Source organism: Panthera tigris, chromosome C2 (genome assembly GCF_018350195.1).
Source record: "Panthera tigris isolate Pti1 chromosome C2, P.tigris_Pti1_mat1.1, whole genome shotgun sequence".
In the NCBI taxonomy this organism is placed as follows: domain Eukaryota; kingdom Metazoa; phylum Chordata; class Mammalia; order Carnivora; family Felidae; genus Panthera; species Panthera tigris.
This window is the reverse complement of record NC_056668.1, coordinates 148,556,172-148,579,470: the sequence shown is the minus strand read 5'-3', so window position 1 is coordinate 148,579,470 and position 23,299 is coordinate 148,556,172. Positions and strand designations below refer to the sequence as shown.

At 40.8% G+C, this 23,299-nt stretch overlaps 1 protein-coding gene across 10 annotated transcripts in view; it reads right to left on the bottom strand.

Moving 5' to 3' along the window:
- ULK4 (unc-51 like kinase 4) overlaps nucleotides 1-23,299 on the bottom strand; it is a 571,537-nt gene that overhangs the window by 99,034 nt on the left and 449,204 nt on the right. For 8 of the 10 annotated variants that reach the window (XR_006222024.1, XM_042998368.1, XM_042998372.1 and 5 more), the window contains one exon: nucleotides 19,043-19,228. The exons of 1 other annotated variant lie outside the window; for it this stretch is intronic. Coding sequence is in view for 8 of the 9 variants with exons in the window: in XM_042998368.1 (XP_042854302.1) it covers nucleotides 19,043-19,228 (186 nt within the window). In the remaining variant the exon portion in view is untranslated. Of the gene's footprint in view, nucleotides 1-19,042; nucleotides 19,229-20,940; nucleotides 21,073-23,299 lie in introns of those variants that run through there. One more of the 10 variants, XM_042998376.1, reaches the window with a different exon arrangement.

Here is a 23,299-nt window from a genome sequence, read left to right as displayed (position 1 = left end):
GTAAGGGACAGCAGGTAAGGGACCTGCCTATCTATGTCCAAGTGTCTTCTCCCAATCCAGTCACTAGTGACAACTAAAAGGGCTCACTCAATACTCCTCTCCCCATCTCCACTGCCTGGCCTCTGCCCCCGAAATGATCGATCGGCAACAATGTTGGCTTCTTGCCCTCCACCGGACCCTGAGCTGGGCCCTTTGTCCATGTTACTGCATTATTAATGCATTAGTAGGTGGATTTTATCATTTCAGCAGATAAGAAAACTCTTGTGCTTTCTGGTAGCCCGTTTCACGGGTTTATTTAATCAATATTCTCTCCCTGGTATTTCTCTTCTAGTGCTGTTCAAAATTCCTCCCCTTGTGAATTCCTTACTCATTAAACTAGCTTTTAGAAACAGAATCCATAAACAGTTATGTCAACTTTGAATGTTATGATCATGTTCAAATGTGAGAAAAATGAGAAATAAGAAATAAAAAGCTTACCAAAAGTAGGTGTTAGCAGAAATAAAAGGACAGACACAAATTAGGGTCCCAGGTGTCTTCCTTGAAAACACAGCTGGAAGTGTATGGAACTCACTCGAGAGAGACTGGATTCTGAAAAGGGAACCTCGCAGACCCACATCTTTTGTATGGCGTCAGTAACCACCCACTCTGGATTTTCAGGTGCAGCCTCTCTGGAGTAGTGTTTTTCTTTACTGTTTTCTTTTTTAAGGAGTTTATTCAAAGAGTGTGCACACGAACCCCCCAGGGGACCATGCTGATCTGCAGATTTTGATTCAGCAGGCACAGGGTGGGACCTGGGACGCTGCATTTCAAATGCACTACCGCATCCTAAAGCTGCTGCGGGTCTGGGACCACATTTTGAGTGGCAAGGGGCTGGAAGTCCTGTTAGCTCAGGACACCATCAAACTAGCCCTGGGTGAAAACACGCTATTTCAGCATGTTTCACTACACTTGGGATTCAGAATCCAGAAGTGCTCTTTGCTGGATAATCTCAACATCTGGTCTAGAAATCTAGCTGTCCTTACTGGGGTGTGTCATGGGCGAGCGCCTCTTCAATGTCACAGTAAACAGTAACACTTGCCTCATTTAAGAGAGAGAAGAAAGGAATAAATTTGACAATACACGGCACCGGCCCTCACGACCTTGAACTCTGAGCCTATGAAAGTTCGATGAAGCAAATTCAAAATACTCTCAAAGAGCCTGACAGTCTTCCCGTCCTGATGCTTTTACAATTATGTGAGCAAAACATAACACGTACTTGGGAAAGAAGACAACTAAGTAGTTTGAAGCCTAGAAATTAACATAATATAGGAATAAAAATGATGATGGGGATGTTGACGATAATGATAAGAGAATAGTTACCATTTCTATGGTATGTTCCGTGCTCAGCGTGCTGCTTACGCTATCTCAGTCGTCACAATGTTATGATAGAAACATTATTTCTATTTTTTATAATAGAAAACGGAGATCAGCGAAGATAAATTGCTCGTCCAATTTTTACCAAATAAAAGTGACGCTTGAATCCAAGGCTGCCCAAACCCCAAGCCTCTTCACCATTCTGCTGACTGAACCCTCTTCCAATGGAAATGCAGAATAAGCACCTTGTCAAAGTTCGGACTTCACCCACCTCAGTGTAAAGAACACTACATCCCAAAGCTACCTCAAATAAAGACTCCTTAAAAATAGGATTAGGACAACTGATATTCTTGATTGAAGACACAAAGCGGTTTAAATCAAATGACCCATATTGCAAAGTGAATCATTCAGGAACCATCTGGATAGACTCATTGTGTCAACAAAAGGTGATGCTCATCGCCCAACTGAAGGGCTGCCCAGGTTAGATCTGCTCATCTAGAAAAGAGGACAGTCTCACAGCGGCACCATTGCAAAGGCCAGACATGCTCTCCAAGCAAACAGCAAGCAGCATTTGAGTGCTAAAGGCAACCCACGAGAGAGCCCCTGGGACCAGAAAAGGAATCCCAATCAAATGCCACATAGAGAGCCCTTGGGAACAGAAAAGGAATCCCAATCAAATGCCACATAGAGAGCCCTTGGGACCAGAAAAGGAATCCCAATCAAATGGATCCTTGGCTTCAATACGAGTTCAATTCTTTTCTCCCATTCCCCCCGCCCCCCTCGCTCTCTCAAGAGAGCACATGCATGAGCAGGGGAAGGGCAGAGGGAGAGAGAATGTTAAACTCCAGTGTGGAGCCAGACATGGGGCTCAATCTCACGACTGTGAGACCATGACCTGAGCTGAAATCAAGAGTCAAATGCTCAATGGACTGAGCCACCCAGGTGCCCCCTCATTCCATTCTTGAAACCCTATTAAGACTTACTTCAATGGAAACACAAGGAACCTGGGGCTAATGAAGTTGCTGGCAGTTCCCATTAGCTCAGCAAACAGAGGAGTAACTATTTAAACACAAAGGAAAGAGGCTGGGATGGCCTTTTATTTGTATATTATAGTTTTGTAACTGTATGATAATTCCCTAGAAAATATGTACGTCCTGGAATAATCTTATACATCCTATGTTTTAAACAGTACAAAACAATACGCATCTAGTCCAATAGATAAATGAAATGCCCAAAACACCTATCTTTAGAAAATATGCCTCACCTACATACATACATATATATATATATATATATATATACCTCCACAGGAGCACAATTCGCAAACAAATATACAGTAAGTACACATACACACATATGCATATACCCTGTAAGTAAATTGTTCTCCTGTGGAAGATGTGGGGGAAATGACCATGTACCACAGTCGAGTGTTTGGCCGCTTTTCCCTATGCCAAGAGGGTAATTGATTTGGGGGGATCGCCAGATCTATGGTGCTAACGTACCGTTCCCCTGAAAGGCTGCTGGATTTCTGGATCCATCTGCCACAATCCTTAACATTTCTCTCACTCTGTGTTCAGAAAGAAGTCTTTAAGTTGGTTTTATAAATAATTCAGTTGGCTTTTGTCAGAGTTTATTCTGTTACTCAACCTCTCTACTGGGTTTTAAAATTCGAAAGTCATGTTTTGTTTTATGGATGCAATAATCTTTCAAAGCTTTAGGAGGATACTAATTAGAATTTTTTTAAAGAGTCTTATTTCTTAGCAGTTTTCTTCTGGAACCACTGGCTTTTCTGGTTTACCCATTCTTTGGCTACAGACTTTCCTCAAATGTCTGGTGATTCTTCCTTGTCTGTTCATATTCATAAATGGAGATCTATGTGAGTGAGTACTGGTAGCCCGATAAGCCACCTCAGAATGTGTAAGATCTCACTTTCCTGACAGCAGTGGGCAGCCTTGCCCTGGGAGAAATGAAGGAGAAATGAGTAGACTTAAATTCAAAGGAGGAACAGGGTCAGAGGTTGAACATCCACCTTGATGGAGGGCAGTGGCTCTGGGGGGCCGGGGCAGCCCAGCCCAGAATTCAGTTACCCTTGTGCCCACCACAGGGCACCTTGGGGAAGTTCCATGCTAAGCAGGTGCAAGGATGGGCCAGGGCCTAGGCTCTGTCCGCCCTCTAATCTCCTGCTGTCCCTGAGCCTGGGATTCTTCCAGAGCTTCTCAGTAAACCTGCTTTTTTGCCTGCAGTGGACTGAGGTCTCTTAAATTCTGAATATCCTTTCTGTTGAACTAATTGGTGTCTTCTAGAAATTTCTCAAATTAGGCATCTATTACTGATACTTTTCCTGGTTTTCATGATATTGTGCACTTTTGCTTATTTAAAAAATTTTATCATTTTTAATTTTACTTGCTTTTATACTTATATCAACCATTTTGATGGAATTTGTGGAGGCAATCAAGGTAAATACATGAATTTTTTTTACCATGATTTAAAATCTCAAATCACTTAAGAATGTCAATACATGTCTGTGTGTTTGTGTGCATATGCATACATGTAGGTCCTGTGTGTCCAGAATGAAATAAAATATTAACCATGATAATTATAGGGGTTCTAAGTTTAATAAAGGATGATGCTATTTTCTTTTCGCTTTTTTTTTTTAATTTTAATGTTTTTTTATTTTTGAGAGAGAGGGAGAGAGACACAGTGTGTGAGCAGGGGAGGAGCAGAGAGAGGGGGAGACACAGAATCCAAAGCAGACTCCAGGTTCTGAGCTGTCAGCACAGAGCCCAACATGGGGCTCGAACCCACAAACTGCGAGATCATGACCTGAGCCGAAGTTGGGTGCTTAACCAACTGAGCCACCCAGGTACCCCTTGTTTGTTTGTTTTTAAGTTTATTTATTTTGAGAGACAGAAAGAGAGAGAGAGAGAGGGAGGGAGGGAGCAGGGGAGGGGCCGAGAGAGAAGGTGAGAGAGAATCCCAAGCAGGATCTGTGCTGATAGAACCACGAGATCATGACCTGAGCCGAAATCAAAAGTTGACCGCTCAGGGCCATCTTGTATTTCCCTAAGTTTCTACAATGGCTGTATATTCCCATTTTGCTCTTTTTGTTATTGTTCTGTGTTTTTTTTTTGGATGCTATAAATCTTTTTTATAAAAAGCTCACTTAACGTAAAATTCATCACTTTAAGAGCGTACAATTCAGGGGTTTTTAGTATATTCACAAAAGTGTATAACCATCATCACAATCAGTGTTGGACCACCTTCATCACCAATCAGTGTGTGGACCACCCCCCAAAATCCTGTATCCGTTAGCAGCCACTCTCATTCCCCTCTCTTCACGCCCCCGTCAACCAGTAATCCTTCCGTCTCTATCGGTTTGTCCGTTCCAGGGACATAAATGGGATCATCCGCTATGTGGCACTGTGTGTCTGACTTCCTTCACTTAGCACAGTGCTCTCCAGGGTCGTCCTTGTACCATGTGTCAGTACTTCATTCCCTTTCATGACTGGATAATATGCCACTGCATGGATATACCACACTTTACTCATCCACTCATCAGTTGATGGACATTTAAGTTGTTTCTACTTCTTGGTTATCATCCGCAATCCTGCTATGAACCTCAAACACAAACTTCTATTCTTTAACGATATAAACAATACTGCTTTAGAAAAATGACAAAATATCCTTTCAAAGACTGTCGATAAATCAAACTTCCCCCTTAAACATACGGTTTTACTATACTCTGAAAGCCTCATACCTGCAAATACCTGGACAGAATAAATTAACTAGTAATAAACAGACATCCTTGCATTAACTGGAAGTCAACTAATGAGCCTGATCTTCTCAACACAGTGAAGGTACACACATATGTTAATAACGTATATGGAATTTACAATCCTTATTTCAGAACAGATCTTCCTTTTAAGAATAACACCGTAGAATCTATTTCATTCTGTCACATGCAACATTCAGAAAACAATACTTGTGCACTGAATTAAAACCTGCCCGGATCAGGAGAAGAGAAAAAAAAAAATTCTGTTTTGCTGCCCGCTCACAGAGTGCAACCTTTAGAAAGGGATTATTTCCCTTACATTTTCATCAGGGACTGGCAAAGAAAAGTATATCATGTTATTACAGAGCCTGGAAATGTAATGACTTCCAGGTTGCTAAGCAACGGTGCAATGTTAAAGGCCCCAGTATCTGTGATCTCTAGAGACACTCTCAAATTTCATTAAAACCTGCTCATAACCATTACACAAAAGGTCCATGTGGAGTTTATAAACAGGTTTAGTTCCTTGACATAATAATGAAAGAATAAAAAAAAAAAAAAAAAAGCAAGTGGCATCCAAACTTCTGTGGCACTTAAAACTAAATCTTTTGGACACCCAGCTAATGAAATCTATAATGTTTCTAGGAGCATTCATAGAAAGCAAATACTATCAGTTTATGGTAAATAAAAGCAGTTAACATCTTAAGAAATGACACTGTGTAGAACTTTGAGTCTATGAGGAAAGGATAAAAATACATCTTAGGTGTGAATCAGGAAGGGAGGCAAGGATAATTTGAAATGAGACTCCCAATCATCATTTGCTTCAAGGAGGGTCATGAGAGTGGCAACAAGAAAGCGAGATGCCACAGGAAATAATTCTCGGGAACACTTTCAAAACATTTCCTTTGGCAGTGGTGTTGGCAAAGCCAACCCTGAAAACAGAAAAAGTTATGGCAGGTCTCAGCAACAGTCCCACGGGTACCCCTGGGATGCTTGTGTGGGATGCTGGCTGAACACCCTAAGATGCTAATGAGACTTGGATCTCTCTGTACCACACATGTGGGCCACTAACCTCCTCAACCATCTCCCGAGCTTCTAGGGAGAAAGAGCGGAAGGAGACTGTGTCGTTTGCGTAGCCTTACTCATCAACCCTGCAAATCGACATATTAAAATATCAGAATAAATGTCTATTGACATAGATCAGGAGGGTCACTTATTACGATGGTGGACTTTAAAGGCAAATTCTTTAATGCAAACTATGACTGTAGGTGGGATCATCAAATTTACTAAGTTAAAAGGGTCGTTACAGGGTGGCAGAGGGTTCTGATTACCTGAATATTTATTTTCAAAACCCCTGTCCCCAGGCACTCTGAATGAGCTGGGAAGCACACAACCTTGGGACAGGAATAAGTTCACCGCACGTACCGAAGTGCTCCGCTGGGCCTGGGCAAAATGTTTTTTCCTAGTCAGTATATTTGCAGTACACAAATCAATTGCAAAATGAAAATTCACATCTTGCGAAAGATACGTGATTTCATTAAGTTTCATTCATGATTTCGTTAAATCATTGCCAGCGATGGTGGAAGAATCACACCCAAAGCCTTTGAAGAGTGAAGGTTTGACAGCTAGAAAGCCTGGATGAGCACCAGCTGAGGAAGGGGAAAATATCTTCAGGTGTGATGACAGGACAGGCATTTCAAAAGGGAACACTAATTTGAATCGCGACGGAAAATTGATGAAGGCCCTAAACAGACCTTAAACCAGTCAAAGACGGTGCTGAGAAGGTTGAACGTGAAGACTATTATAACGTGCCATCACTCAGGTGTGATGATGTGAAAGATGGCACACAAAAAAAGGCCACAATCACTGGTAGAGCCCCACGTGATGGAGGGAAGGGCCAGGCTTCAGGCCACCCTGGCAGGGCTCGGGTGGGAATTGCAAACTCAGAAGCAACGTCAGCCCTCTGCTGTCATGGGTGGAATGCTCTCGGTGGGGTCACCTCTGTCCTGGCTGGAGTCAGGGGGACGCAGGCGCTCTCTCTCAGCCTCACCCATCATGTCTGCCTGGGACAGTCGGGACGAACGTCCTCATGCCCTTCATTCTAGTTCACATTGGTCACTATGCAAAGCCCAGTCTCCCCCTTCCCCTGGACCGTCATACACAAAAGGCTCCGCACAGACCTTTCTTGGGCTCCCTGCCCACTCCTCCTCTTGAACTTTGCGCACTGTGCCCTTTGGATAGTCGCCAGCAAAATCTCTTGTATCTCCAGTCTCTTCCCAGGATATTCTTTTCGCTTTGTTGCTCTAACTGAAACTGGGCTTTTCCCTCAGGAGGCTGCTTCCTCTGAAGGTGTCTCTCACACCCCTTGAACCACTGGGCTTGGAGGTGGCTCCTTGGGTCTCACCAACACTTGCCGACCATTCTCCATCCCTCCTCCGTTCCCCCATTCTCCAGCTTTAAATCCACTGTCACCAGAGAATGCCATTGGCTGCTCTTCCCTGTTGCAATTACTGTGGATCTCTTGGTCCTCGGCTCTCTGTCCTTGTCCTCAACACCATTCCTGTCACAGCACTTGGCAGCATCAATGTCCAAAGAGAGGATCCCTCGAGCACCGCTCAGTTCTTTGGCTTTCTGCCCAATGACCTTGGACCCCTTTGCCCTTCAGACACTCACTCCTGTGGTTTTACCCTAGACCTGGTCATTACCATTAGCTGTGGCCCTCCAGAATCCACATGTAAACATCCCATGCTCTGGTCACCACCTCCCACCATTCTTCTCTCCAGTCTAGACCTCTCTTACTTGGAACTCCAGACCTATGGATACAAGAGCCAACTAGACACTCCCACCTGGATGTCTGACAGGCAGCTCACATGTAAAATATCCAAAACTGAGCTTTTGATTTCCCCTCTTTCCCCAAACCAGCTCCCCCTGAGTTCTGGCCGTCTAGAGCCTGGCGTAGACCAAAACTGGAACCATCTTCGGCTATTCTCTTTGTCTTGGCCTATATCCAATCTGTTGGCAAACACTCTTGGTTCCACTTTCAAGACTTGTCTAAAATATAAATATAATTTGTCTAAAATATCATGCAAGCCATGATCAGGACTCCCCTGGACTGCAGTAAGGTCCCGACACCTCTTACCTTCAATCTTTATGACTATTCTCAACGCAGCAACCGGGGCATCCCAGCTCTCTGCTCAAAACCCTCAGGATAAAGGCCAGTCTCTCCAAAGGCTTAAAGGGCCTCAAGGACTTCCTCCCTCCACCACACCCCCTCCCTGTTATCCCCCCTCACATCTTACATGTCTCCTTTTCACTCAGATGTCACCTCAGGAAGACATTCCCTGCGCACATCAAGTTGCAAATGTCCCGTTCTACTTATTTCTTTACTGCCATATTTTTCTTCTTAGTGCTTTCACTACCTAAAATATAATATAGCTGTATTTATAGCTACATGGTTATCATCTCCTTCTCCCAGGAAGCTCCAGCAGAGCAGGGATTTTTGTCTGTGTTGTTCCCTGCTGCGTCCTCAAGCCTTTAGAACTCTGTCTGCCACAGAGTAGGCACTTAATACCTACTTCTTGAGTGGTTACTCTTAGTGAAGACCTTTCCTGCATAGTGTTGCAAAACACTAGGTAGTAACTCTTTATCAGAATGCCTTATAATGTTGGGGCGCCTGGGTGGCTCAGTTGGTTAAGCGCCCAACTTTGGCTCAGGTCATGGTCTTGCGGTTTGTGAGTCTGAGCCCCGCATTGGGCTCTGTGCTGACAGCTCAGAGCCTGGAGCCTGCTTCGGATTCTGTGTCTCCCTCTCTCTCTGCCCCTCCCCCACTTACACTCTGTCTCTCTCTCCTTCAAAAATAAACAAACATTAAAAAAAAAAGAGAATGCCTTATAATGTTGTCAAAAGACAATTCACTTTAATAAACTCTATTTTTTTGAGATCAATCCCAATCACACATCCTATCATTATTTCCCACAATTGTTAGGTGACTCATTTACATGACTTTACATTAAGTGCGTATTTTTCCAATATCACTTATTCTGGAATAAAAAGGAACTCCTGTGTTACAAAATAATATGCCTAAACTTGGTCAAGTACTTCTGTTGATCAATTACTTCAAAAAAAAAAAAAAAAAAAAAGGAGGTCATAATATACCTTTAAACTCAAGTTATCCAAAAGCTTTTTAAAATACTCTCTTGGATATTTAAAATAGCAGCTGAAAAACATGTTTTTAATCTTTAGCTTTTTCTATGATTATTTAAAAACTGAAAACCTGAAACCAAATTCTGGTTCGTTCTATCTACCTACCTACCTACCTACCTACCTACCTACCTACCTGAGATACAGAGATAGAATGAGCAGGGGAGGGGGAGGGGGGGGAGAGAGAGAGAGAGAGAGAGAGAGAGGCAGGCTCCGCACTGTCGGCATGGAGCCTGATGCAAAGCTTGAACTCATGAACCGTGAGATCATGACCTGAACTGAAACCAAGAGTGGGACACTTAACCAACTAAGCCATCCAGGCGCCCCTCTGGTTCTTTGTTATATACAGTGAATCACCTTGAAAACCATCTTTTTTTTTAAGGAAAGAAACATATTCCTATGAATATGTTCAAATATGAACTGGATATTACCAATATTCCTATGAATATAATGTAGATATTAACTACTGTTTCCTTCAATGGATGCAATTCATTTCTTAAAATTAATATAGATCATATAAAGGAATATTATATGTAAAATATTTTAAAAATAAAAAATTTTGAAATATTTAATGTAGGCGTCCAGAAGGGAAGGGTCCAGAACGATGTTCTTTGTTGTCCACATCCACAAGGAGGTATTTTTCAAACATGTCCATCCTAATACTTAACACACTTTGAGTGCTCGTTATTTTGAGATGGTTTCGTTAAAAGCATGTCATTAAGGAAATCCCACCAAGAGTCTGCAGCATTTTGCACACAGCAACAGCTTCACAGTGGGGTTGATGATGGTCAGAATGAACACTAAAAATCAGGAAAATGCCAGGGTGAGTCATAATCACTATAATTTGAACCAGAGAATAAGTCCCTATAAATGGGAATATTCTAGGTTTGAATCAATAAATCATCCCTCAGAGTAAGCTCCTTTATTTTTTGTTTCTTTTTCCTTATCCCCCCACCCCCCCTCCAACCTTGGTTGTTAGGAGGCAGAACATAAAACAATTCCAAAGGCCCTTAGCTTTTTATTTACCATTTATACCGGGTGCATTGTCCGGGAATTAATATTGGGAAGAAAGCAGCATTTCTGGCAGGTCTTCCCTCATTTTGAGGGATATTCTACCTGTTGCCAAGGATGGCACTTTGGTCCTTCCCATGCTTCATATGTTCCCTCTCTCATGCTTACAAATCACCTATTTCTTTTGCTCTGTGAACATTATCCCATTTACACAGTTTTTACTCTTTGGTTTAAACAGCTGTGAGGACTACAGATATTCACACAGTGCCAACGTCTCTCTCCGAGGATTACTTTGTACCATACCTGCAAGACGGAGAGATGTGGCAGACAGCCCTTTAACCAAGCAGTCAAACTCAGCCCACAAGTGGGGCAGCCTGGCATCATGTACTTCTTACGGGATACATCATGAGGGACCACTGCCAGTGAGATATTCCAACCAAAAATGTCGTGAGGAAACAATCACATGTTCCAGAATGTTGGACATTCTACCAGACGACAGACTCTGGCGCTTTAAAAAGTCAATTTCATAGGGGGAGAAAAACAAAAAGCAGAAGACTCTTCCAGAAAAAAAAAAAAAAAGAGACTAAAGGGTGCCTGGCCGGCTCCGTTAGAAGAGCACGTGACTCTTGATCTCAGGGTTGCAAGTTTGAGCGCCATGTTGAGGGTGGAGATTACTTGGAAAAAAAAGGGAGAGAGAGAGAGAGACTAAGAACACAATTAAATTCAGTATGTGAGCCTTGACTAGAATACGGTTCTGAAAAAGAGGTACAAAAGCCATTGTTTTACACCTAGGAAAATCAAATATGAACTGGACATTACTAATATTAACAAGTTGTTATTTTCGTGGGTGTGATAATGTTGTAGCTAGGGGCCAAGTGTCATGATGCTTTCATATTTGCATAATTCAGAAAACACAGACACACAGAAATAGAAAGGATGGTAAAATGGTAACAATTCTGATAATTCTTGATTACATGAGTTCTTTTATCTTTTCTGTGGTTTTGAAACTTTTGTAATAAAAAGGTGGGTAGAAGTATTGTCAATGGCAATCTCTTTAGAGAAAGTAAGGAACAATTCTTTTTTTTTTTTTTCCTTTCTCTCTAGAAGAATCTGAGGAAGTGAGTAGGGGTGCTGGACCTCTTGAAGAAAAGTCAAAACAGAAGGAAAATTATGGTGCCCAGGGGCCACACACATCAGACTGGGAAAGAAGCCGGGAAGGTGACCAGCTTAGTCCTGAGGAGCCTCTACATGGGAAGGGAAGGAGGGAGCAGGCGCATGTAGGAAATGTGGGACAAGATGAGTCGTGTTCAAAGTGGATTTTAAGGAAGCTTCCTGTGTTACGTGCACATCCTGAAGAAATCTATGGCAAAGAGCCACATGTCCCCTCAGCAAGACAGATGTCTCCACCCTGAGAGGGACTGGCCACTTGCTTCCTGGGTCCGTCTTTCTTAAAAGTTCAGGAAGGCTTCCTCAGGGAATTAAGTAAAAATTCTAGGCGTGGTGCCTGGGTAGCTGAGTCGGTTAAATGTCGATTCTTGATTTCGGCTCAGGTCGTGACCTCAAGGTTTGTGAGTTCGAGACCCATGTTGGGCTCCACAGTGACAGTGCAGAGTCTGCTTGGGATTCTTTCTCTCTGTCTCTCAACTCCTCCCCACCTCAAAAATAAATAAATAAACTTAAAAAAAATTCTAGGCAAGACATTTCTTTTCTTTGTTGGAAACAGAAAATTCAGTCATTCATAGAGTTCCCAATTACTTTGCAACCATATGGCGATCACTGGTGGAGAATGCTTTATCCAGTGTAACTACAAATGGATGTGTGTGAATTCAGAGAAAGATCCCCCTTGGAAGAGCCTCTCTCAGAGTTTCAGAACAACCTTCTTAAGTGACCAGATTTCACAAAAAAATGATTACATTTACTTTCTACTCATTTGGGTGCATTGTGTTTCTCTTGAAAATTTCATTGGTTTCGGGGCGCCTGGGTGGCGCAGTCGGCTAAGCGTCCGACTTCAGCCAGGTCACGATCTCGCGGTTCGTGAGTTCGAGCCCCGCGTCAGGCTCTGGGCTGATGGCTCAGAGCCTGGAGCCTGTTTCCGATTCTGTGTCTCCCTCTCTCTGTGCCCCTCCCCCGTTCATGCTCTGTCTCTCTCTGTGCCAAAAATAAATAAAAAACGTTGAAAAAAAAAAAATTTTAAAAAAAGAAAATTTCATTGGTTTCACACCAATCTCCCTTTTTCCTTAAAGAAAATAAGGCAAGAACAGAAGATCTTATCATGAGAAAAATAAGCTAGGAGGGAGACAGGAATCATTTTGCCTTTTTGTTATACCTCAAGAAGCATTTCTTTACTTTTCTAATAGAAATGAGGTCCCTCTTTGGGGCACCTGGGTGGCTGAGTTGGTTGAGCAACTGACTCTTGGTTTTGGCTCAGGTCATGATTTCGCAGTTTTTGAGTTTGAGCCCCTCATCCAGCTCTGCGCTATTAGCTTGGGACTCTCTCTCTCTCTCTCTCTCTCTCTCTCTCTCTCTTCCCCTTCCCCCACTGTCTGTTTCTCTTTCTCTCAAAATAAATAAATAAACTTAAAAAAAAAAAAATGAGGTCCTTTTTGATCCTAAATCTCCAGCTCATCCTACTCCTACAATAGAAAAAGAATGGCTGCAGAATTTCCAGTTTCCTATGTGCTCTCCTCGAAGCCTTAAAGCCTCTGCACATGAAGAAATGTGGTCACGCTGATTTTTGGTGACAGAGCAGCTCTCTTCTCAGGGCGGAATGAAAGGACCAGGGGACATGCATGAGAATCTGGAAGGAAAATGATAGCATAGGGAGGTTTTCTGAAAGCTGTAGGGTAAAAGGGGCTCCAAGGCGTAGATATTTGTAATAATCTTTAACACTAAGCATCTTCATAGAGCACTCCCAAGTTGCACTCCTGTCACCTCTGCCACACCAGGTAGACAGGTAGGCAGGTGACAGGAGTCAGATACATCAAGCAGGTCTCAATCACCCTCCAACGGATCACTTCTCTGCTTTCATAAAGTAGTCGTCTACCCTTAAGCCAGTTTTATAGAACAAGTCTGTGGCAGTTTATGAGTAGTCAATATTTTGGGTGTTGAAATAAGCTAGCTTTAATTAAGAGACAAGTCGCTAATCTATAATCATTACCCTGGGAAAACTCCCATTGATATCACGTTTAAGGGATAGGTAAACATGGGAGTGGCTTGAAGGAGTCCATCATATTTTTAAAGCTAAAACACAAAGTATAATTACAACACCTCCCAACTTTCTGGTAAATTGCAATAGATAATTAAATTCTTAGGTTTATTCAACATCTTCTGGATGTTCTTAATACAGCCTAAATAAGGAAGAGCACCCCAGGGGCAGAACATATCCCAACTCCATTAGCACGAATTAAACATTCTCTATCTTGAATGGGTTACTGAAAATTGTGGTTTTAGGAAGTAATTGTCACAGGCTTGGGACCATAAACAGATATTTCAAGAATTCAGGCCTTTCGTGTGACTCATTGGGAAGAAAGTGGCACATTATTCCCCAGGACAGCTCTCTGAAGACCGTGGTTTACTGGTCGCAGACATGCTCCTTCCCTGGTCTTGTGAACTATGCGGCCACATGTATTTTGGAGGCCACCCTCTCCGGATGAAACCAGCAAGCTCACCTGGCTTCAGGGAAGAGAGGGTACTCCTCTGTCATGCCGTGGTAGCCCCACGGCACAGGGAAGTGTTCCTAGAGGGAGTGTGCCTTAGTGAATGTCCTTGGAGGAAGGTCCTAGGGAGCTTCTTTTCCCTCTTAACTTCTTACAGTCAGGAGGCTACACCAGTCAGGCCTCCTTAATCCAAATACTGACACCAGGTAGTAAGCCTAGAATGATCCCTGCTTCTCTGTCAAATCTGGTTCCTTCAGTATTGTGAGCTGAGGTGAGCCTGAGACACTGGCCTCCATAAAGCCACAAGGAATCTTTGCTTACAATCCTCTATCTTTTGAGTTCCTGTCCTCTACGCATCCGTCTATACAACCTCATCCACTCCTCCGAAACTTGGCAGGGATACCATGGAGGAGACTGGAACATCAGACTCTGGGCTAACTAAATGCCTTCTGAGGTCCCTCTCAGTCTGACCCATGCACCTATAAAGCACTAAAATGAGCTCACAATACGCACTGAAGAGCAAAAGCTAAAATCTGCCAATAACAAAAGCAGAGATTTTATAGACATTTCTTACTCGGCTCAGTGGATACTTACTTATTAAATATCTATTATATGCCAGCTACTATGATAAAGCTTTATTTCCCAGTTCAGATCACTGTAATTCAATTAGATGCTGCCAGTGCCCTTTTGTTTCAGAGGCCAGAATTTCCTACTTCCAAAAAATAGTGTCCAAACTCCAAATTCTACTAAAATTGCTCCTGGAACTGTGTGGTCTTTCCTGGCCCTTTTCTTATGTCTCCCATTCTAACTTCATAAATTTCAGATTCTGTGCTCAGGATGTGCTTCTTTCTTTCCATGTGTGGATGACGAACACATTCCTCTACATTCAGCTCGAACATCATGTCCTTGCCAACTTCATCCCTAAAGGGATGGTCCCTGTGGAACTTTGCTGCCCTCTCCACTGCAGCGCTGACTGCATTGCAATGAAGCTGGGTGTTTTTCTATCTCTCTAGTTAGAGACCCTTGAGAATAGGGAGCAGGAAAATGTTTTACTATCTTAGTATCCTCGGTGCCCTGCTTGCACGTAGGAAGAATTTTATTACTTATTGTTCTATGAATGAAAGCATAAATCTCTCAGGTGCTTTCTAGATCAAAATTTGGTCAAAGTCAGCTTGATGAACGCCCACAGAGTCCATGTCAGTACTGGGCAGAGCAGCGGCAGGGAGGCTTGGAAAGGGCACGGGCAAGGAGCAATCCAACTGGGGCTGATGGGAGCTCGGCCATCTCCTAGTTGGTGGCCATGGGGACATTATTACTCAAGTTCTCTGAGTCTTAGTTTTTAACGTGTAAAACGGGAGTGATCCCTGGGGCTGGTTTCTAGGGCTTCTGTTAAATGAGACAATGAACCAAAAGTTCTTAACACAGGGACGAGTACAGAACTATAAACATCTGCTGAGAATCCTTTACGGGCCAGGCACTATAACACGATGAAGATACAATGGTATCTTCACGCACAAAAATAAACTCAAAATGGATCATAGACCTACATGTGAGACCTGAAACCATTAAAATCTTAGAAGAGAGCGCAGGTAATAATGTCTCTGACATCAGCCATGGAAATCTTTTTCTAGATATGTCTCCTCAGGCAAGGGAAACAAAAGCAAAAATAAACTATTAGGACTACGTCAAACTAAAAAGCTTCTGCACAGCAAAGGAAACAATCAACAAAAAACATAAAGAGAATCTACCAAAAGACAGAAGATATTTGGAAATGATATATTCCATAAGAGGTTAATAACCAAAATACATAAAGACCTCATACAACTCAAACAATTTGGTTAAAAAATGGGCAAAGGACCTGAACGGACATTTTCCCAAGGAAGACATACAGATGGCCAATAGACATATGGAAAGATGCTCTACATCACTACTCGGCAGGAAAATGCAAGTCAAATCACAATGAAAGATCATCTCACATCTGTCACAATGGCTAGAATCAAAAAAGAAAATAACAAGTTTTGGTGAGGATGAAGAGAAAAGGAAACCCTTGTGCTCTACTGGTGTGGATGTAAATTGGTGCAGCCACTATGGAAAACAGTGTAGAGGTCTGGTAATTCCTGGGGAAGGTAATTCCAGGTAATTCCACTGCTGGATATTTAACCAAAGAAAATGAAAACACTTATTTGAAAAAGATACATGCACCCCTATGTTTATTGCAGCATTATTTATAATAGCCAAGATATGGAAGCAACCTAAGTATCCATTGACAGATGAATAGATAAAGAAGAAATGTGTGTGTGTGTGTGTGTGTGTATGTATGTGTGTGTGTATGTGTGTGTGTATGCCTGTGCATATGTCTTTGTGTGTGCATATACATGTATATACACTATATATATCTACAATGAAATATATATAATATATACACATAATGGAATATTATTCCACCATAAAAAAGAATGAAATCTTGCCATTTACAACAGCATGGATGGACCTAGAGAGTATTATGTTAAGCAAAGTAAGTCAGACAGAGAAAGAAGAATACCACATGATTTTACTTATATGTGGAATCTATGACACAAAACAAACAAAAACAGAAACAGACTCATCAACACAGGGAACAACCCGGTGGTTGCCTGAGGAAGGGGATGGTGGATGGGCGCGATAGGTAAAGATAATCAAGACGTACCAACTTCCATTTATAAGATAAATACGTCTGTCTTTCTCTGCACCAGAAATGAAGTGGATACGTTGCAAAAAAATAAAAATAAAAATAAAAAAATCAAATAAATAAATAAATAAATAAAAATACGTCACAGAAATGAAAAGTACAGAACAGGGAATATAGCCAATAATACTATAATAACTTTGTATGGTGACAGATAACTACACTTATCCTGGTGAACCATGTGTGATGCGGAGAATTGTTGAGTCACCCACCGTGCTGCACGCCTGAAAGTAATAACATTGTCCATCGATGCTTCAATTAAAAAAAAAAGAATACATACGTTACTACAAAAAAAAAAAAATGAAAGTGCTCAAAAAAAATGATGGGGGCTTGTCGAAAGGCACAGCAGACATCCAGAAGAGGTTCCCACTGGCCAGATCATAGGAAGCAGATTACAACAAACTGAATAAAAGAAAAATCCATGAGTCTATCTTGATAATAGAAAAAGGCAAGAAATAAATGGGGCAGAAAAGGTGGAAACAACCCACATGTCCATCAACAGATGAAAAGATAAACAAAATGGGGTCTATATACAAAACAGAGTATTACTCAGCTTTAAAAAGGAAGGAAATTCTGACGCAGGCTACAACGTGGACGAACCCTGAGGACATTACACACGAAGTGAAATGAGCCAGACATCAAAGGGCAAACACTGTAGGATTTTGCTCGTATCATATAAGGGACCTGGAATAGACAGAGACAGAAACTGGGATGCACATTACACCAGTGAACGGTGCAACCGAGCTGGTTGAGATGGTGAATTTTATGTTTTATAGATACATATGTATTACATATATTTACCACAATTAAAAAAGAAAAAGTAAGAACAGCACCAGAAATGACTTCTGTTTTCACATACATGGTCAAAGTCACTCAGATTCCACTTTTCTTCCACAGACGGAATCTAACTGGCCGTGTCAGAAACGGTAAAGAAATAATCTTAGGGTAAATGTCTACCTCCCTTCTAATCTGTCACCCATAACGTGCCCTGCAGATTCGGCTGGGTCATTCACTACAGCTATCTATCGAATGGCACAGAAGTTGTCTTGAACCTAAGTCTCTGTAGCATCCACAGACTTTGCTCCCAATGGACCCCTCAAGATAAGGGGGTCTAGAGGTGAACACAGATTGACAAGCCAGAACATGACACAGATGAAGAAGGCCTCCACTCCATCCTTAATTTCAACAAGAGCTACTATATATAATGGCTTTCCCAACCAGCAGAATATTTACCGTAAAAAGAAAAGGAGTCAGTCGTCAAAAGTATTTTCAAACAAACATCAGCTATATACATTTGTAAAACAGAAAACAAAACAAATGGGGCAAAAGGGAAATTTTTCCTTAAGGTAGAATACCAGGAGTTAGAAATGCTGGATGTTAGAAAATCCCCATCTTAAACCTTTACACTAAAAATAATGGCTACCACTGACTAAACCCAGTGACCAAAATCAGCATCACCAGTGAAGGGGCAAATAGAGATCATGAGCCTTGAGATGGGGGGAAATGAGAAAGGCACGATAACCCTTCTGGGGTTTTCCTGAATCTAATCATCAGAAAACATCACACAGACCCAAACTGGATAAGTCTACAAAATACCCAGCCTATACTCTTCAAAAATGTCACACAGGGGCCCCCGGGTGGCTCCGTTGGTTAAGCATCCAGCTTGTGATTTTGGCTCAGGTCATGATCTCATGGTTCATGGGTTCAAGTCCCACATCGGGCTCCACGCTGACAGTGCAGAGCCTGCTTTGGATTCTCTCTCTCTCCCTTTATCTCTGCCTCTCCCCATCTTGTGCTTTCTCTCTCTCTCAAAATAAAAAAATAAAATTAAAAAAATGTCATGGAACATAAAGAAAGGCTGCGGGTCTATTCCAGATTAAAGACAAATGTCTACCGACATATGTGATTCTGGACTGGATCTTATGCCGGGAAAAAAAAAAAAAGCTATATAAAAGGCATTATTGGGGCAACTGACAAGAATTGGAATATGGACAGTACAACAGTAAAAGAACTGTATCAATGTTAAATTTCTTGATTTTGAGTACCGTGGTTAAAAGAACATTCATTTTGTTAGAAAATGTGTATTTAATGCCTTAAGGGGGGAGAAGGCACAACGTCTCTAACTCATTCTTATCAATAGTTCAGAAAACAATATATATATGTATGCAGATAGACAGGCAGAATGTGATCAACGTTGACAAGAGGTGACCGCAGAGAAAGGTAAGTGGGAATTCTTTTACTGACATCAGGTCCAGGAAAATGACCACTGTCTTCCATCAGATGCCACTGCAGCCATCAACCCCGGCCCCAGTTTCTGTGTGGACTCACCATTCTTCGGAGAATCTTCAACAGAAGCTTCCGCTCTTTTGGGTCCTCCTTAGACGTCAGTACATCAGCAAAGTTCTCTGCATTTTCAGGACACAGGCTGTCTGGGTTTTCCCCTCCATAGAGCTGAACCAGCATAGACAGACACTTGGATGAAACTTCAAAAATTTCAGGATCCTTGCTTGGAAGCTGCAAATTAACCAACAGGACTCTGTCAGTTAATCAAAGTCAGTTGGTATTCCTCAAGAAACACAGGAAAATTTGGCTTCATTGGGAGAACATCAGTCTGAGTGAGTGTACAGATTGACTAATTGAATGTTTGTTTGTTTTTTTTAGTATCTTTTTCTAAATGCATACAGTAACTCAAGGCTAATAGCACCAAATCAGAAGAAAGTCTCACGGTCCTCTCTTTAAACCGTAATAAAGACCGCCAGTAGCAAGCAGAGGACCAACAAAAATTTAAATGCATGCCTAATATGTGAATATATACATACAGCGTTGTGTGTCTGCAGAAATGGAGACAGCTTGGGTTTTCAGAAGCACTGCCCACACATTCTTGTTTGTTACCAACTTGCTTAGGAAAAATCTACTTCCTAGAAGATATTTAGGAACATTCTGAATTTGTCCGTGTCTGAATTATTGACTGAACAGCTGGGACAGAAAGCACTGTTTCTGTTATGCATTGAAAGGCATAATATGAAATAACAATCATACTCCAAAGAAGTATAACCTTTTCATTTTTAAAGTTTTATTTTATTTGTGAGAGCTTGAGATATAATTCCTGGGCCGTGTAGTTCATTTAACATGTACAATCCAGGGATTTTTAGTATATTGTGCCACCATCACCATAGTCAACTTTAGAATTTTTCCATTACCCCCAAAATAAACCCCATACCATGTGGCAGTCACCCCGCTCTCCTCTCCCCCTCCCCACTGCCGAGTGCCCCTGCCCAGTGCTAATCTGCTTTCTGTCTCTCCGGATTTATCTCCTCTGAACATTTCAGATACATGAAATCGCACAGAATGTGATCCTTTGTGACTGGCTTCTCTCACCTACTGTAATGTTTTCAAGATTCATCCCTGCTGCAGCATGTATCAGAATTGCATTTCTTTTTATTTATAAAAATATCCTGTTGCGTGGATGTACCCCATTTTGTTTATCCATTCATCAGTTGATGGACATTTGAGTTGTTTTCACTTTCTGGCTGTTATGAAGAATACTGTTGTGAACATTTGCGTGTAAGTTTTTACGCAGACACAGGGTTTTCATTTCTCTTGGGTGAATACCTAGAAGTGACTGCGGGGTCATAGGAGAACTCCATGCTTAAACCTTTCAGGGAACTTCCAGACTGTTTTCTGAAGCTGCCATGAGCACCAGCAATGCAGGAGGGTTCCAGTTTCGCTACGTCCTCACCAACACTTGCTATTATCTGTATTTTTAATATCAGCCTTCCCAGTAGGCGTAGAGTGGTAACCCATTGCGGTTTTCACTTGTACTTCCTTAATGACTAATGACGTGGAGCATCTTTTCATGTGCTTATTGGCCATTCGTACATCTTCTCTGGAGAAATATCTGTTCAGATCCTTTTCCCATCTTTGACATGGGATCTGCCATTTTATGATAGAGACTAAGTATATATATTTTAAATACAACTCCTTTAGATTAAACAATGTTTTTCCTATTCTGTGGGTTGTCTTTTCATCTTCTTGATAGTATCCTTTAGAGCACAAAATATTTTTTTTTAATTTTGATGAATCCAAATTCATCTATTTTTTTATTCTTTGTGATTTTGGCATCATACCTAAGAAACCATTACTTATTCCAATGTCCTGAGAAATGCATCTAAGAATTTTTATAGTTGTAGCTCTTACATTTATTTTTTCTTGTAAGAATATTATAGTTTTAACTTTTACATTTAGGTCTTTGATCCATTTTGAGTGAATTTTGTATATGGTGTTATCGGGGGTTCAACTTCATTCTTTTGCATGGGAATTAATCCTTTATTTGGAGATATTTGTAGGTTCGTATGCAGCTGTAAGAAAAAATACAGAGAGATTTCATACATATTTCAACCAATTTCCCAGTCTGTAGCTTGTCTTTTCATGCACTTCACTCATTTGCAGAAAGAAAATTTTAATTTTGATTCCTCCAACTTGTGGTTTTATTTCCTTGGGATTGTGCTTTTTGTGTCAATTACTTGAAAAACTCTTTGCCTAGCCCTCAGTCCTGAAGATTTTCTCCTCAAGGTTTTGAAATCTACATTTAAATTAATTTTTTGTATAAACTATGAGGTTTAGGTAGAGGTTCTTCCATTCATTCATTCATTCATTCATTCATTCATTCATTCATTCATTCATGCATTCATTGTTGCCACCAACTGTACAACTGCTCCAGCATCGTTCTTAAAGATTTGTTCCTCCATTGAATTGTTTTCACATCTTTTGTGAAAAAGTCAGCTGGGCATATTTGTGTGAGCTTATCTCTGAGTTCTTTATTCTGTTCCATTGATCTAGGTGTCTATCTCTCCCCCAATAACACACTGTCTTGTTACTGTAGCTAAATAATACATCAACACCAGATAGAGTGTTTTCTCTAACTCCAATTTTTTTTCAAATTATTTTTGCTATCCTACGGCTTATTGTTTTTCTATATACATTTTACTTTTTTTTTTTAATTTTGAGAGAGAGAGAGAGAGCGAGCAGGGGAGGAGCAGAGAAGGAGAGAGAGAGAGAGAACCCTGAGCAGCCTCCCCACTGTCAGTGTGGAGCCCGATGTGGGGCTTGAACTGATGAACCATGAGATCATGACCTGAGACAAAACCAAGAGTTGGACACTCAACCTGGATGAATGGCCACCCAGGCACCCCATGTTTTTCTATATAAATTTTAGAGTAGGCTTGTCTATTTATTAAAAACCTCACTGCAATTTTAGCAGGAATTGCCTTAAAATGCTCCAAAAAATGAGGGAGAATTGACATTTTTAGTCTGTTGAGTCTTCCAATGCAGGTATATGTGGTATCTCCCCATTTATGCATGTCTTCTTTGATTTCTTTCACAACAATTTTGTAATGTTGAGGATATACATGTTTTGTCATATTTATATGTCAGCATTTAATTTTTTTTTTTGCAAACTATAGTGATTTTAATATTTCCACATGTTCATTACCAGTATAGAAATACAACTGAATTTGTTTGTTGATCTTGGATTCTACAACCTTGCTGAACTCACTTATTAATTCTAAGAGTGTTTTTATAGATCCCTTTGAATTTTCTACATTGTGTCACGTGCAAATAGGATAGTTTTAGCTCTTCCCTTCCCAACAGTATGCTTTTATTTATTTATTTTTCTTGTCTTAGTGCACTGGCTAGAACTTCCAGCACTATGGTGAATAAAAATAGGGGGAGCAGACTGACACCCTTGCTTTGTTATCAATTGTAGGGAAAAAGGATTCCGTCTTTCACCATTAAGTATGATGATAGCTGTAGGTTGAGGAAGTTCCCCCTCTAATTCTAGTTTGATGAGAACTTTGATCATGGGTACTGGATTTTGCCAAATACCTTTTTTTTGTAATAATTGATATGATCATGTGATATTTCTTCTTCAGCTTGTTTATATGGTAGAATACACTGATTTCTGAACATGGAATAACCTTTGCAAATGCAATAAATCTTGCTTGGTCATAGTATTAATTCTTTTTATAAATTGGTACATCCAGTTTGCTAATATTTTGTTGAAACTGGTTATACCTAAGATTAAAAGAGATATTATAAGTTTGGGTTATTTTTTGTTTTTATGGTTTCATTTTGTTTTTGTAGGTTTTTTTTTTTTTTAGTTTAGTGTCAAGGTAATATAATCTTCATAAAACTCCTCTTAAAATTGGGATTAAAAATTCTGTAAATGTTTGATAGAATTCTCCAGTGAAATCATCTAGGCCAGGAGATTGCTTTTTAGGAAGTTTTAAATTACAAATTCAATTTCTTTAGTGATTATAGGACTATTAAGGGGTTTATCTTAGTTAAGTTTCAGTACATTTTAGAGAATCTGTCCATTTCTTCTAGTTATTAAATTTATGAGCATAAAATTATTCAGAATATTCTGCTATTATCCTTTTAATGGCTGTGGATCTATACTAACATTTCCTATTTCATTCCTCATATAGGTAATTTTGTCTTTTTTTAATTTTTGTCAGTTTGCTAAAGATTTTTCAATTTTGTTGATTTTTTTTTAAGTGTCAGGTTTTTGTTTCATTGATTTTTTTT